General features: G+C 39.9%; 1 protein-coding gene across 2 annotated transcripts in view; it reads left to right on the plus strand.

Moving 5' to 3' along the window:
• Positions 1-16,354, plus strand: part of mpripb (myosin phosphatase Rho interacting protein b) — a 55,563-nt gene that overhangs the window by 38,067 nt on the left and 1,142 nt on the right. The window contains exons 16-23 of one of the 2 annotated variants that reach the window (XM_084740609.1): positions 1,392-3,992; positions 8,534-8,681; positions 8,915-9,032; positions 9,851-10,010; positions 10,115-10,228; positions 10,368-10,454; positions 11,692-11,854; positions 13,780-13,865. In XM_084740609.1, coding sequence (XP_084596735.1) covers positions 1,392-3,992; positions 8,534-8,681; positions 8,915-9,032; positions 9,851-10,010; positions 10,115-10,228; positions 10,368-10,454; positions 11,692-11,854; positions 13,780-13,865 — 3,477 coding nt within the window. The remainder of the gene's footprint in view (positions 1-1,391; positions 3,993-8,533; positions 8,682-8,914; positions 9,033-9,850; positions 10,011-10,114; positions 10,229-10,367; positions 10,455-11,691; positions 11,855-13,779; positions 13,866-16,354) is intronic. The other variant, XM_084740610.1, reaches the window with a different exon arrangement.

Genomic DNA, 16,354 nt, shown 5'->3' on the forward strand with positions numbered 1-16,354 from the left:
AACAGCTAAGAACAATGTTTCCTTTGCATTTTTATCTCCAAATTTTATTTTTTATCAATACATAAAATGTTTACTTCAGTCAAGCAATATTTTTTGCAATATTTCAGCTCTTTTTGAATTTCTGGTGTGGGTGTGAATGGAAACATACCTACCAAATTAATTTACATTGTATGTACTTCAAAATATTGAGTATATAAAATTATATACTCATATAATTATATTAGAGTATACTAGCAAAAATGATAAAGATTTAAAAAATAACATTTTATATCCATTTTAACTTTTTTCTAGTTATTTTATTTTATTTTATAATTTATAGTTATTAGAGTTAGTTAGCTTCAGATATTAATATTTTTCTTTTTTAGGTTCTTGCATCTGTTCATTTAGAAATTTTGGATATTAATCTTAATATTTATCATAATCATTCTTCCCTGTACTTGACTACAACTACTTAATTACTTTTTATTTATATTTAGAGTGATATTATCCTCAATAGTCACTGGCACAATAGTTCTACTTGCTGAAATGTTTGGCTCAACATGTATGAATAATAACCTCTTGGCTTGTTTTCTAATTATTTGCATGGATGTCAGATTCTCATCTTCTATTAACTGCTATACAGACCATCCATTTGTTATTCTGTTAACAAATATTGTATGTAGCTATCAAATGGCATAAGTGTGTGATGTTGGATGAGTTTCTGTGCTTGTGTGCTGATGTATGGATGGATTTGCCAGAGTGAGGCTGAATGATTACTTGTATAAATGATTCAGTTTGTATAGGCTTGTGTAGTTAAAGTTAGGCACTGCTGTGATTTTTAGATTAATGTATGCAGTTTTTGTGTTGCTTTTTGTTTTTGAAATAGAAGACTTAAGTGACTTGCACTGTCACTGATGCAGAGAGTCTGAAAACATATTTGAATATTAGATTTTAGTTGGATAATACTATTCACTATCTCCACTCAGAAAAGCATTGCTTTGGTGCAAGACATGAGCTTGGACCAGAGAACCTCAGAAATGTGTTTGTAGGACCTGGTATGCCTTCCATCCTTGAGTAAACCATCTAGCTGAAACTAATATTGCATTACTTACCACATGAAGTAACTTTTAACCATTTAATGTGCATGCTCTGTTGTGATTAACTAACCCTGGCCATTTAATCTCTTTCCTTTGCTTTGAATTTACACCATTAAAACCTAAATGAGTTTTGAATTTGTTTTGAATCACTGTTAATTTATAAAATTTGGGATTATCTTGTGGGAAAGATAATTGTAATGTGACTTTTTAATAGAAATTAGAGGGAAATGATTGGTAGTTAACGCTGAAAATTATTAGCAAGCTTTGTGTCTCCCCTGCTGTGTGTTAACCAAATGTCTGGTCCCCTTTTCCAAGCTGGAGCACCCTTTGGGTCTGGAGGCTGATGTGACGCCCCAGACGAAGAGGCCCGAACTGGTTAGTTCTCAAGCACAGAGTTTAACAAAGAAGTACCAGGAGACCAAAGAGCTCCTGAAGCTGCAAGAGCTGAAAAAGCGCAATATGCAAGCACAGCTTGGCCTCTCACTTTCTCACATCAAGGAACCTTACTTTTCTGAACCCCCAAAACCATCCATTCTGGAAGGTCCTTCTCCCGAACCTGTCCAAAAAACAGTTAGCTTCTTGCTCCAGGACAGCTCAGAGGCAATTCAAGAACTAGAAGACTGTATAATTGATATACCTCTGACCCTGAAGGAACTGGCAAGAGTGTTGAGATCCCATAGTTGTAATCGAGAGACAGCAGAGAAACATCAACTTCAGAAGCTCTTGGAGACCTGGAAGTACCAGCAGGAGATAGAAAATGAAACTTTAAAAAAGAGTTTAGCCAGGGCAGGAGAAAGCATTCGTGAATACGAATCCCGTCTTCTTACCATGGAGGATTTGGTGGGGAAGGTTCAGAAGCACAGTTTTGAGAGCCTGAAAAGCCCCTATGGCCCTCTCTCAGAAATCGAAAAACATCCAGAGACAAATGAGATGACTATTGGGATGCTCTCTCAGAGGATTGAGCTTTTAACAAGTGAAAACGGGGCACTGAAACAACGATGTCAGGAGATAGTGAACCAGCTGACTGAGGCTGACAGAGAAATAGATAGACTGAAAGCCGAGCTGATCAGCCAGCAGGGCGGCAAACAGCATCATCTGGTGATGGAAGAGCTGAAAAGACTGAAGGCTGAACTGGCTGAAAACCAGGCGTATGCTATAGACAGGGAGTATTATGAGAGGGAGCTGAATGAGAAATCCCTGAGGCTTCATGAAGCTCTGGTTACATTGGAGGAGCTTGGCAGCACCCTCAAAGACACTGAGAAGAAGCTGCAGTTAAAAGAGGCCACGCTGAAAGGTCTGGGCTTTCGAGCAGATTATGAGGACGAGGAGTTACACCCAGAGAAAGAGACGCTCAAAGAGCTATTCGAAGCCTCGCAAGCAAAGTTATTAGAGATGGAGGCAAACCTTCAGTCTACAGAGCAGCACTGTTTGGAACTTGAAGCCAGGAACAGTGAACTAATCGCACTAAACCAGGAATCTGAGCGAGTCAGTAGAGAGAAGCTAAGAGAAGCTGAAAATGAAATAAGAATGCTGCGAGAGAAGTTAGAAATGAAGACAGGTAGAGTTGAAAAGACAGCTAGTGAGTGTGTTGAGGCAGGAGAGAAGCAGGTTGATGATAAAGGACTTATAAAGCAAGTAGTAGAAGAGATTGAGCAGAAGTATGAGGCAAATAATCAGGTTTTGGAGATGTTAGCAAAGGTAGATGTTAATGTAGAGAAAAAGTTCAGTGATTTAAAAAGCACTTTATTTGGTTCTTTGGAAGAAGCAACACTCCATTTGAGTCAGAAAGACATGAGGTTGGTAATAGAGGGAGAGTTCTGGAGCCAGCTGTTTGGTGCTTCTGAAATAAAGCCAGGGGAAGACCGACACAGTTGTGAAAGAGGTGTGGCAGAACAAATGATGGCACAGAAGCGCTTGATGCTCTTGATTAAGAGGATTTTTCCAAAAGCAAAAGTTGAGAGTGAGGAAGTGATGGAACTAGATTTTGCAACCATGTACAGATGGCTTGATAACGAAACAAATACTCTGATTAATAAGGAGTTAAGAGAGATCTTGGAGGCAAAGTCAGACATTTTGAAGCAGATTGCATCCAGTGTGAAGATGGCCAATGATGACAAGCTTCTGTCTCTGGCTCTAGCAGGCTTTGATTGTGGTAGAGAACAGAAACAGTCCTCTGAATATCTGTTTGACGCACTTCAAGAAGCCTGCATGTGTTATGTGATCACTAGGCTGAAAGTCCAACATGAGAAAGAAAGAAAGCAAAATCAGACAGAAGTTCAGAATGGTAGCTTGGATTGTCCAAATTGTCCCAAACTGAGAGAAGCGACCAGAGATCTTCAGTCCAAACTGGCAGATCTTCAGAGTCAGCTATCTGAGGCTTCTTTGAAAGCCACCACAGGGCCACAGACTTTAATCCAGATCGAAGGAGAGCCCATAGACTCATTGGATAAATGCATTGAGCTTCATGACTTGGTTGCCAAGCATAAGAAGGAATTACGAGAGGTCAAAGACGGCTATGAGCAGGAAGCTGAAAAGTTGAGGCAGGAAATCAGTAAGGCCAGTGAGGCACTGCGTGTCTGTTCAGAAGAAAATGTGAAAGAGATCGACTCGCTGACAAACTGCATGGAGAATCTGAAGAAGAAGCACGAGGGGGAGAGGGCAAACCTCATGGAGAGGTTTGAGCGGGAAATGGAAGAGCTGAGAGGCATGATGAGTCCGGCGAACCCGGAGAAGACCTCGAAAGATGAGGACAGACCAGCGCATCACGCCTCTGCCCAAACATCCACCCTGAAGGAGCGCATTCAAGAACTGGTGACCCAAGTCTCAGTCATGACCCAAGAGATGAGACGGCGTGAAGAGCAGGGAGACATTACGACTCTGCGGCTGAAATACGAGAAAGATCTGGAAAACCTGAAGGTGGAAGCGCTCCTTGTCCTTGCCGTCGTCCATCTGTGATGCCTTGTGTTCCTTTGTGGCATTCCCAGATCCCCCTTCCTTCCCCAACCCCTACTCCCGTTCCTAACCCCGCTCACCCTACTCTTCGCTCTTCGTTCTGTAGACCTCTTTTCTTCTGTGTTGCATGAAAACTAACCTCTTTTAGGTTAATGTGATCATTGACGCTGCAGTAGTCATGTACTGAGGAACCCATTTTGGTGAAGTTTCATCACCAGCAGTTGTAGAACTGCTGGAACATTAGATCAGCCATGAAAAAATACACAGAAGCTATTGGATTTTTTTCACACTACCACATCACATATTAGTCTCTTCTCCTCTGAAATGAGTTCCTCTGGTCGTAGTTCAATGTGCTTATTAATCTAATCCTTTGACTCAGCTATGCTGCATTTTAGATTGTTAAGGGCAAAGAGTTGACCCTTTCTAACACTTTAGAATATTTAGACTCATAAACATGATCATAATTAGCTATTTTGCCACTTAGCATCTAAAATTAGGCTATTTCGGCTATGACCTTAATTTGTACGGGTCTAATCTCTTTTCCTTTGGCTGTTTCTACTAACGGTTCGATTTTAATCCCTACTTTCTCTGAATAATAGGTGATGGCATTTAACAAATAACATAACATTTAAATTCTTTGACTAAACCATTTTAATGCAAGGTCTACTTACTAGCTTGTTCTAGAGCTCTCAACTGCATCTCGTGGTTGTCAGCAGCAAATGGAGTTGTTTGCTCTGTTGTGAAGTTACCTGGTCACATGGTAGGAAGTAGTATATAAAACAACTCTGTTACAGCTGAGCCAACAACTTCATTTGCTGGTGGAGGCAGTGAAATGACAGCTTTAGAAAAAAAAGGGGGAAAAAAGGCCAGTGAGCAGATCTTGACTAATTATTTTGTAAAACTAAGTTTAAGAATAAACTCCAAAGTGTAGGCTTTTTATGTCATGTCGTGATAAAGGGTCAGTTCACCCAACTCTCTAAAATACATATTTTCATCACTTACCTTAATGGTATTTGGCCAAATGAACAGTTTTTGGTTTTATTTATGAAGGTTTGCCCAATACAGTTGAGGTGAACATATTTAATTTGTTCTCTTCACAGCTCCTGAAAAATGTCATGCTCAACAGAAATGACTCTCAACATAATCCCTGAAATAGGTTGTTGCTGCTGAACCTTTGGAAATTTATTATTTTAATCGTTCTGTGTATCACAGGTTCAGAGAACACAAATTTTATTCACCTCCACTTTTTTGGGTTAGTTGTAAAAATTCCAGAAACCCTCTACAAATCAAACTAAAACTGCATCTGCGTGACAGGACACCACAAGGGATATGTGGGGAAACTGTTTTGGTGAATTGAGTGAACCAACCCTTTAAGGTGTGGTAAAGTTTTACTTTCATTATTAGTTTAGTTTAATTTTAGCTTACTTTGTTCATTGAAAAGATAAGGCTGGTCTTATTCTATACTTCTCTCACTACCAACAATCCCCATGAAAAGACCAAAAGCTACAATAGCCACAAACTGTTAGTCACAGGAACAACTTTTCAAGGAACATGAAGGTTCCTTCAGCCCATTGTTTGCATTTCCACTACAGTCCAAAAACCTGCCAAGATTAGGCAAATTGGTCAGCTGATGAGTCTTTGATGATGCAGCCATATAAAACAGACAGGCATCATTAAAGGTTTGGGGCTGCGTATTTTACTCAACCAATCAGTAATGTTCGTCACTACAAGCCCCACCACCAAAGCTCCTGTACTTTTGGAAAGTACTACCCCCTGAGCAGGGACTTCTTGCGGGTGAGGGGGTTAAACAGTGTCCCCAGAACTAAGACCCTGGTCTGTGTGGTGGAAATGCACTGATTTCTTGCAAAGGCTCCTGGTCCCTGGATAAGATCCAGCAATGGAAATGCAGCTGATGTGTACTTTCTCACTCCTTCATCCTGTTTATCTCATAAATATAAAGTTTCATCTTGAAAAAAAGGCTCAGTCATTTCCTAAAACAACTAGTTTTTAATGAATGTTAACTCAAACTGGAGGAATAGGAATGTTCTTGAGAACTATTTTCTGCTGTGGATTAATAAGCAACAGCGTAGCTCAATAATATCTTAATAATAGTTTTTAGATGACACGAGCTCTGTGGCACAAAGGAATAGGGTATAACAGGCTTTGATACACACACAATACTTTTGGATTGGATTCATTGTTTTTTGATTTTGCTTTGTTCTTTTCATGGGATTTGTTGATAAAAAGAAAACGCAGAATATCACCAGCCTTATCCTTTGAATACAAAGGTTATTTTTTGTGTGTTCTAACTTGGCAGTTAAATGTTGAGATTGTAATAGAAGAGTAAAAATATCTGAAGCCCAGGTTGGAAGGTATCCAATAACTCAATTCAAGAAATAACAAGGTTTTAAAAGAAAAACAATGAAGCAAAGTTAAGACAGGATAATTATTGAGCAGCAGGCACTTATTGTTATTTTGGTCTAATGAGACTAAGTGATAACTTTGTGACACGAAGATCAGTTTGACTTACTTGTGGTGGGAGTGTTTAACAGTTGTTCAGATAACAAGCTCATGTCGTAGCTAACTAAATACTTTGCGGTGTCTGAGTAGTGGACTCCATGCCCCAGCCATGACCTAAGATATATTTACACACAAGATACATCGCCTGACATGCTTCTAAATAAAGCTTAAGCATGGTCTGAGGTCAGCGCAGGAAGTTTACATTTGCTCTGCGGGGGAGATGTTTCAGCCTCTCACAGTGGGTTCCTAGGTCTGAGCTCTCAGGGGGTTTGATCCTTGTGAAAACACACCGGACCTCGATTTCCCCTGGTTGGCTGGAGTTAGAATGAGGCAGTGAGAGGGACGCGGGCCAGGCCAGAGCCGTCGACTGAGTCCTCAGATTAGTGGCAGTGAATAGAGGACGGAAGTAGGACAAGGTTTTTAGTCGGGCTAGTGTAAAGGCCATTGAAATCCCTTCTTGTGGAAACTTGCACCATAGTTATAATAGCAGTGTAATGGTTCTTACTGAAAGTGTGTTGATGAGGATTATTCTCCTCTCTCCCTTTCTGCATGCCACCCAAATGTGCCAGTTTAGCAAGCTGATCTCAGATATGCCCTGTGCGGATGCTTCACATTGTTTGAAGTGGGTTTGTATGAGATGGTGCGAGGATCTGCTGGGGTCGGCCATCACAGGGTGTCCGTTAAGGCTCAGCGCAGACAGCCACGTACTCCAAATTTGTTGTGGGTGTGCATACCTGTTTGTGGACTTGTCCATGCGGCCACTACAGGTGCCAAGGAAACTCCTCAAAGTAGTAGGAATAGAATTAATTGTATCCGCAGCTGTTTGTGTATGCATTCGTTTGGGAGTATAATCAGACTTGCATCACTGATCCGCCTTTCGATTTAAGACCCACAACACCACGTGCTTTGTAAATACTATTGTAAGCACTGTGAATTGAGAGTTGAATAGTACTTTTCCCATTTACTCTTCATTAGCATATTGTACAAGGAAAACTTGTTCCAAGAAGAAATGTAGTAGACACCTCACTCATGGTGTAGCAATAATCCAGCACAAAAATGAAAATTACTAACAACAATTACAAACACTGATAAAAAAGTAGCATTTGTATTTTGGAACATAAAATAGCAAACTTAAACTCCAAGCCACAATCCTACAGTGCCCCACCATGGTTTAAGAATGCTATTATAATAGTTAGATTACACAAACTAAACAAGCTTTCCAGATGGTGCAAACTGACTGGGTGTGCATTAATAACTGACACAGAACTTCTCACCACCAAAGCTGAAGTTCAGATTCGGCCTCATGTAATCTTTCTAATACAAATAATAAGAATAATAAACGTCAATAAAAAAAAAGAGCACTGGTTATCGTTATAGAATCAGTATTGTTGGATATCCAAATTCATGTATCGGAATCTGATCGAAACAGATAAAAGTGGATCGGTGCATCATACAACCCCACTTCAAAAATTCCAAACTGTCCCTTTAACTGCAGCGACTCAGACGCTCAGCTATTCATGATTGTATTAGGCTATAAGCTTAACTCTACATTCCATCAAAGATTTGGCCCATAGGCAGATTAGGATTTGCACACTAGCAGCAGACTTCAGCCACAATTCAACAACATGAGCTCAGTTTGAGAGAAGGATTTTAGAAGCAGCATCAGTTGACGTTCTGTTGTGGAGAGAACATGACAGCATATACTTTCTTACACCCTCCTCTCTCATTGTCTATGCATTCCTTCAGTGTATTGTTGATCCTGTCATTCCTCTTAACCCTTTTTGTACTCACACAGGCTCAACTTGCTCATGGCTAACAGGCTGTAGCTTGCAAGTTATTTGCTGGAAATAAACTGCGATGATGATCTGCACTGGCTTCTGTTGTAGGGCCCAGGGGTTTTCCCTGCTCAGCTCAAGGAGAACCTTTTGGTCCACATCCAGAAGGCCCATGAACTCACTGTCGTACCATGTTTTCCTGTCTCGTAGGCCACCTGCGAGAGGGGCTTCGCCGCCATGGAGGAGTCCCATCAGAAGGTGATCGACGAGCTGCAGAGGAAACACCAGAGAGAGCTGGAGAATCTGCAAGAGGAGAAAGAGCGACTGCTGGCTGAGGAGACAGCGGCCACCATCGCTGGTAAATAACATCCTACATCAGATGATCTTTGACTGAACAGAAGAAAGTCTCTTTCTCCTTAACACGGTGGATTTGTCAAGAAATGAGAAAGCACAAAGCTGCTGCTGTGGTCATTTATCACTAATACATGATCTTGGTGCCATATTTTACCCCACTACCGTAATACTACAGTTTTAGAACTAAGTATAAATGTTGTGCTGTATGTATTAAAGCTTTTTTGTCTGTTACTTTAGCTATTGAAGCAATGAAAAACGCCCACCGGACAGAGTTGGAGAAGGAGCTGGACAAGGCTCGCAAGGCCAACAGCAACACAGAAAATGCAGACATAGAGGAGATTCGCAGACAGCATGAGTAAGTTTTACAGTTTATATAACTGCAGTTTGGTGTTTAGAACAACGCTGATGTTAATGCAGGATCCCTGATCATAAAATCTCTTGTCTGCTAAGCAATCGCAGATTATATGAGTTAATGTCAAATACGAGGAGTTTAGTTGTTACAACTTACCCCACTACTAGGTTGGGTTGTGACGTTAGCTGGGGGTAGATGTAACGATGAGACGTAATTTATGAAAGAACTGTATTTAAGGATAAAGAATAAACAGTTTTAAATAAAGAGACCAAAAAAATACAGGCTAAGAATATTTTCTGAACTTGATGATGTTTGACTCAAAAATCCAGTATCCATCCATCCATCTCAATTTTCTGTTCCTCATGTGCTTTTTAAGGCTGTTCTGACTGTTTGATAAATTGAATTGAGGTGATAAAATGCTGAGCTGTCAGATTTTGCAGCTGTCACTCACGACCTGTTGGGACATGTCGAGGTGCTCGGAAATTCACACTCACCTGTCAGTCTTCACCAGGCTGTAACACTGAACTCGTTGACATATGTGGAAGTGCAGGTGCTGACAGTAAATCGAATTGCACTTCATTGTGCTGACAGTATTTTTTATGTGTGTGTACTGAGTCTGTGACCGATCCCAAAGCTGTGTCACAGTGAAAGGGAGGGTCAAGATCTCCTGCGTCACAGCCTGTCATTTTTAACAATGCTACGCTTTGTCAGGACTGTAAATATTGAGCTCGAACATCTAGCTGTATTTGCAACCTTTTGCTCCTGAACCAAAACCGTGCGCATCAGGTTTAATCTCAGCGTGGTGTCGTGTTTTGTTTCAGGGAGGAGCTGTGTTCGTTCCAGCGGGAGATCGAGGTGTTGTCGGAGCAGTATTCCCAGAAGTGCCTGGAAAACGCCCACCTGGCCCAGGCGCTGGAGGCCGAGAGGCAGGCCCTCAGGCAGTGTCAGAGAGAGAACCAGGAGCTCAACGCACACAACCAGGTGCGCACACACCACACACCTGTGTACAAATATTTACTCAGGAACACACTGCGTCCTGCTGGTCTGCACAACTGTTCTAAGCTTCTTGCTTGTGACTTTTGTAGGAGCTGAACAACCGTCTGGCGGCAGAGATCACTAAGATGCGCTCCATGACATCTGAGGATGGCGTAGGAGAAACAAACACCACAATACAGGGGAAAGAGCTCTATGAGTTAGAAGTAAGGTTTAAACAAGGCGATAAAATCTAAAAATGTCCATAAAATCCATAAAAGACAAAGTCAAGTCTGTACTAGTGAGAGGTTAATTAGCAGCTGATGCTCCTGTGGCTACAGGTTCTTAAAAAGTCTTCTTTTCTAGGTGATGCTGAGGGTGAAGGAGTCAGAGGTCCAGTACCTGAAGCAAGAGATCAACTCCCTGAAAGACGAACTCCAAGCTGCCCAAAGAGTATGTTTTTATTTCTCTGTTAAAGGGAGAGTTTGGATTGTTAGAAATGGGGTTGTATGTGGTACTTGTCCATAGTCCTTGTATTACCTACTGTAGATTTTAGTTAGCAGCCATCATGGGAGCTAAGCAATGTACTGGAGAAAATAATACAATGCACAGAATATAGCTACAGATAAAAGTATAAAGAAACTGTGAACAAATATTAGAATGGGTTCTGAAATATTTTAGGGACGTAGTATAAAGTCTCTCTCCAAGGACTTCTACCCCCAAACACCAAGAAATCACTGTATACAGCACCTCAGTATAGCAAATGACAACATTAACATTGACATTAACATCAGTTAAAGTGTACCCTATATATTTATGTCTGAAGGGAAAATGCTATTATACAAGCCGAGTATTGTTCTTTCCAAAGCAGCCAAACTCCTTCAGGAAAAACAGCAATTTTATCTTGCAGAACACAGGAGTTGCTGGTTTGCTGTTACACCGATTGATGACTGCGTTTGTGTTAATGTGTGACTTCTGTGTTTTAAAAGCTTGGTTTGGATTCACAGAAATCGCATAAAATCACAAAGAAATAAGTGATAGACGCAGCAGTAGACAAGCAGCTTCTGTGTTCTGCAAGGTAAAATGACTGTTTTTGCTTAAGGAGTTTGGTTGCTTTGGAAAGGCTGATATTTAGCTCATATTAAGGCGGATTCCTCTCATAAAAAGGCTGTCTCTGATGTCTTATTTCTACTGGGCACGGCTGCGCTGCAAGCATCAGAGCTGAACTTCCACCAGTAGAGCCGCATTGCCTCCTCGAAGCAGCTCTCCGCTCTGCTCCCGTCCATTTCAGGCCACTTTTCAATATAAAACACCCTGTGAAGACTTGCAATCATAAAAACAGACAAAAAAAAGAAACATCAAAACCATGGCGCAGACGCAACATGCCCAGTGGAATCAGTTGGTGACAGCAAGATAAAGCACTGAAAATATTCTAAATACAGAAAATGCACAGCAGTACTTTACTTAGCTTCCTACACTAGTACTCCAGCTGCTTCTTTAAACTGAGGGCGTGTCAACCGCCATCTACTGTAGGTGATACACTGATTATCAATAAGCACCTCATACAACCCCACTTAAAAAAAAACAAACTATCCCTTTAAGATACAACTTTAAAGCCCATTTAACTGGGTCCATCCATTCCTAGCTGAGAGACAGCCTTTATCTGAACTGCCAAACAATGTGTTTTCAGGACAAGAAATATGCAACAGATAAGTACAAGGACATCTATACAGAGCTGAGCATCGTCAAGGCCAAAGCAGAGCGTGATCTGGGCCGGCTCAGAGACCAGCTGCAGCTGGCTCACGAGGCACTCGGCGAGCCGTCGCTGGAGGAGGTGGAGCGAGGAGGATATGGTATGGAAAAAGAGAAACACAGTGGGCCTCATGCAAGAACAATTTTGTCCTCTTTTGAGGTAGTAAATTGTTTTTGACTACTATTCATGAAGAGGTGCGTGTTGGAAAGATTTGACGATGAGTATAGTTGATGCCTCCATATTGCCACATAATGAGGGCTACCGGCTTCTCTTCTTTTGAACATTTCACAAAAATGTTTGCCGATGGGTAAAAAGAAGATTGTCTTACTACGGAGCTTCAAGTCCAATTTTGAGCAGTATTGAACAAATAATCTGAACCCTAACCAAATAGAAACTGTCTGTGCAGCATTGTACTGTGAAATAAGTAAGGAATGATTTGACATGAAGTCAGATGATAAAAAACTTGAAAAAAAAAAGCAATATGTTCAGTTGTCTGGTAGCTCAGTTGGTGGAGTGATCACCCAATGTACTGAGGCTGAGTCCCCTGCAGCAGCCGTCGGTTCAACTCTTGCCTACGGCCCCTTTCCTGTCATTTCTTCAGCTGTCGTATCGTTTAAAGGCACAAAAGCCCAAGAAACTTTTTTTTTTTTAAAGCAATATGCCAGATTGGGTTGTTTTCTGCCCAGCTGGGCTGATTTGGGTTGCATTGTATAGGTTAAAATGGATTTTGGTAGACAGAATTTGGGCTGGTTTACCATGAGCTGGGCTATTTTTTCAATGCATTAAAAATACAGTATATTAAAAATATATTCAGCAGTTATATTCCTACACATCCAATCAATCAGCACGACTCTGATATGAAATATGTTGCTGAGAAGAGATCAGCAGCCATCAAATCTGCACTTACATTATAACAGAAACCACTTTTATGATGTTTCATCCTTCAGTCATTTAACTACTCAACAACATTGTGTATTATGTACAAGTACAAAACAACTTAAAATGATCACAGACATAGTTGGGGACCTGTTTTACAAGAATGTTGTGTTTGTAAACCCAGAAATTTGTACTCAGATGGTCACGAAAGTTGTTTAAAATGGGCAAGTTTCAATTGTTTTTCCTGTTTTACATCTGTCATTAATTTCATGCTCTTTCAGTGCAGCATTTTTAATCATTAGATGCTCAAATCATAACTATATGCCATCTATTTCTACCAAGAAAAATTATAAAAAAAACAAACACACACTTGAATACATCATTGCTTGTGTCAAACTCCAAAAGACAACAGAGGACAGACACAGCACATCTGTAAATGACACCAAAATGCAGAAAGGACTAGGATTGCAAATTTTGTGCAGTTTCCTTAACCAAACAATCAAATGAGATTCAAAACACAATTATTTTCTCATTTTCATTTTTCTGTTTTGTTTTTTGTCCTTTTATCACTAAAGTTTCCTTATTCAACAAATGCCACTGCCAGATAAAAAAAATATTTCAGATGAGGCACAGTTACTGCCAATTCTAGACTATCGATTCATTCTAGATTAATACGTTTAAATGGTGAAATTATTACAATTAATGATTATTCATTAACCCTAGTAGAGACTCGCAGCATATATATATATATTTTCCTTTTTTTTTACATTTCGGTACAAACATTTACCCACCATTGTGGTGCATAGCCTTCTGAGGCTGTTATTTTTGAACCCTGCTGCTTCATCTTCTCATCACCCTCAGGTCACGGTCTGCGTCTTATCCTCTGAGCACAGTGGCGCCCCACGGCATTCTAACGTTTAAGTCAAACAAGTGTTTTTCCTCTCTTGAGGAAAGACTTTCCGTACATCACTGGTTTGATCAGTGTGAATTTGACAATATGTCTAAAATCAGTTATATGTTCCTATTAAAAATGAATTTGTTGCCGAGTGGTTCTTGCATGAGGTCCACTGTGTGTCGACTCAGTTAGCATTCAGGACCTTTTCTCTGTTGTTTCTCTTTATTTAAGCTGTGACATGTTTTCCCTTCTAGATATCATGAAGTCCAAAAGCAACCCTGACATCCTCAAGATGGCAGCTGCTGCGGCCAAACGCTCAGAGCGCACCATGAGGTCAAAGGTGGGTTACCTGCTCAGTGGCTAATTAAGAGTCAGACCAAAGCTTCATCTCACTGTGGAGTTAATTTGGGGTTTTTCATGAACTGTATCACCCATTGTGTCATTGCTTCAGCAGTAACAGTCTGACACAGCAGTCCTGTTTTGACATTAGAGCACTCCCACCAAACAAAGACTCAGAAGCAGTTTGAAGTGACGTGCTGCCATCTACTGGTGTCCTGCAGCGTTGCATGCAGCATTGCATGCCCACTGTTGCATCATTATTGGCAGTGTTCCTGCTGGGCTGCGTTTTATTTCTCCATTTTATGACTCCATCCAAACTGCGGTGTTGGGATTGTGATGCAAATGAAACACCACAGTAGTCTAACACACACTTGCTGGTGTGTTTTTTTTTTCCCCCCTTCTGTCCTCAGTCTGTGAGTCGAGACATGCCCTGGGACAGTTAGGGCTGCTGAGGACGTGTAGGCCTTCTTCCCCTTCTCCTTTAGGTAAACTGAACCAGACGCACCCACGGCTGGTTTAAGCACATCCTCCTGTCCTCCACCTCTAAAGCACTCGATAAATCTGAGTCACGGCTTCACATTAGTATTCACAAAATATCCCACTCCACAGACACATGAGGGTGAGGAACCAATGACGACACTGGGTCTGAGATATCACTGGGGTTTTAATAATGACTCATCTGCGTACTCAGAGCTTTTGTGAATGAGTTGCTGCCAGACTCCATTCAGTGGAGCCCCATGACCAACAACAGTCACTAAAACATTATCACTGGGGTCAAATTTATAACTGAACTGAAGTTAAATTATTCAAATGGAGCATGAAAACAAACATAAAACAAACTAAAATTATACATAAAATGGTGCCTATAAAGCCGAAGAAATTAATTGATTATTAAATTAATTGCCAACTATTTTGATAATTGATCAATTGTTTTGAGTATTTTTTTAATTAAAAAAAGGTCTGACAGTAAACTAATTATCTTTGGGTTGTGGACAAAACAAGATATTTGAGGACGTCATCTTGGACTCTGGGAAACGCAGATCAACATTTTCTGACATTTTCTGGACCAAACAACTGATCAATTAATTGAGAAAATAATCAACAGATTAATAGATAATGAAAATACTTGTCAGTTGCAGCTGCACAGTTGGCATTATATTCCTAAAAAAAGTTTTTATATGGCTGCATTTTGGACCACATGCTGTATATGCTGGTACAGATATGAAGCTGATATATCTCTAATCAGAAATGTGTGTCAGAAATCTACTTGCCCAAAGTCAGCGTGCAAATAGTTTTATTTATTAGTGGGTATCAAATAACAACAAAGACTAAAGTTAATTGTGATGTTTAACGTAAGGCTGCAACATTTATAAAATGCCAGAAAATTGTGAAAAATGTCCATCTCAGTTTCTTAGAGTCCAAGGTGATGTCTCTAAATGTCTTGTTTTGTCCGTCTAAAACCCTCATAAATATCAAAATATCATTATGAGATAAAAAGTCGAAATTATGAGATAAAAAGACAATTATAGTATCTCATCATTTTGACTTTTTAATCTCATAATTTACTTTATATTTCACAATTTCAGTTTTTTAAAATCTTATTTATTTTATTTTTTTTATCTAAATGCATGACTGTCATAATTGACTTTTTAATCTCATAATTTCTGTTTTTTATTTAATTATGACTTGCCATGGAGATATGTTTTTTTCCACTGGCCGAAATGGGCTTCCATATTCTAGTGTAAATTCATAGTAATAACTCTTTTGACATGGTATTTTACTTACCCTGGACAAACAGACTGTCCTCATTGTTGAGCCCCTCAGTACAGCGTCTCACGCATTTTCCTCATCGTATTGGAAAAGTTAGCTATGTTAGTGTTAGCTTGGCAGCTAATATGATTAAGTTACAATTAGAGAGTTTTTACAGTGATGATATCTCAGTATTATATATAACATACATGTATAACGTGAAACGTCAATGATATATGAATGATTAACAGTACTTACACTGGTGTAGTTAGCTGTGACTAGGTCACTAGGTGAAACACTATTACTCTGTGTTAACTACCAGGGATTTCAGGTAGCTAGCCACAGTCTGTCTTTACACACACTCCTACCCTTGATCAGTTATTCCCCTTCATATACATGGACACTTAGTTTATTATTGTGACATATTGCTTGTGGAAAATAGGGATTGATAAATGAATAAACTTAGGCAAAGTCCAGCAACAGGAAAACTGAGGTGCTTAAAAACTAAAATGAGCTAGTTTAAAAATTAATAGATAATAAACTTTAAATGTATATTATCAACTCATTGGATGTTCACCATTTTAATAATTTAACTAACAGTGTTATTTATGGGTCTATTCAGTTCTATTTTTGCCTCACTCGATAACTGTTTACTGCCTGTTGTTGGTTCCACAGGGTGTAAAAGGGTTTGTAATCAGCTGTAAAGTGGTGTGTGGGCTCTCATAATTCCTCTTTAGAGAT

The sequence above is a fragment of the Lutjanus erythropterus genome, chromosome 17 (assembly GCF_056507025.1).
Source record: "Lutjanus erythropterus isolate fLutEry1 chromosome 17, fLutEry1.hap2, whole genome shotgun sequence".
NCBI lineage: Eukaryota > Metazoa > Chordata > Actinopteri > Lutjaniformes > Lutjanidae > Lutjanus > Lutjanus erythropterus.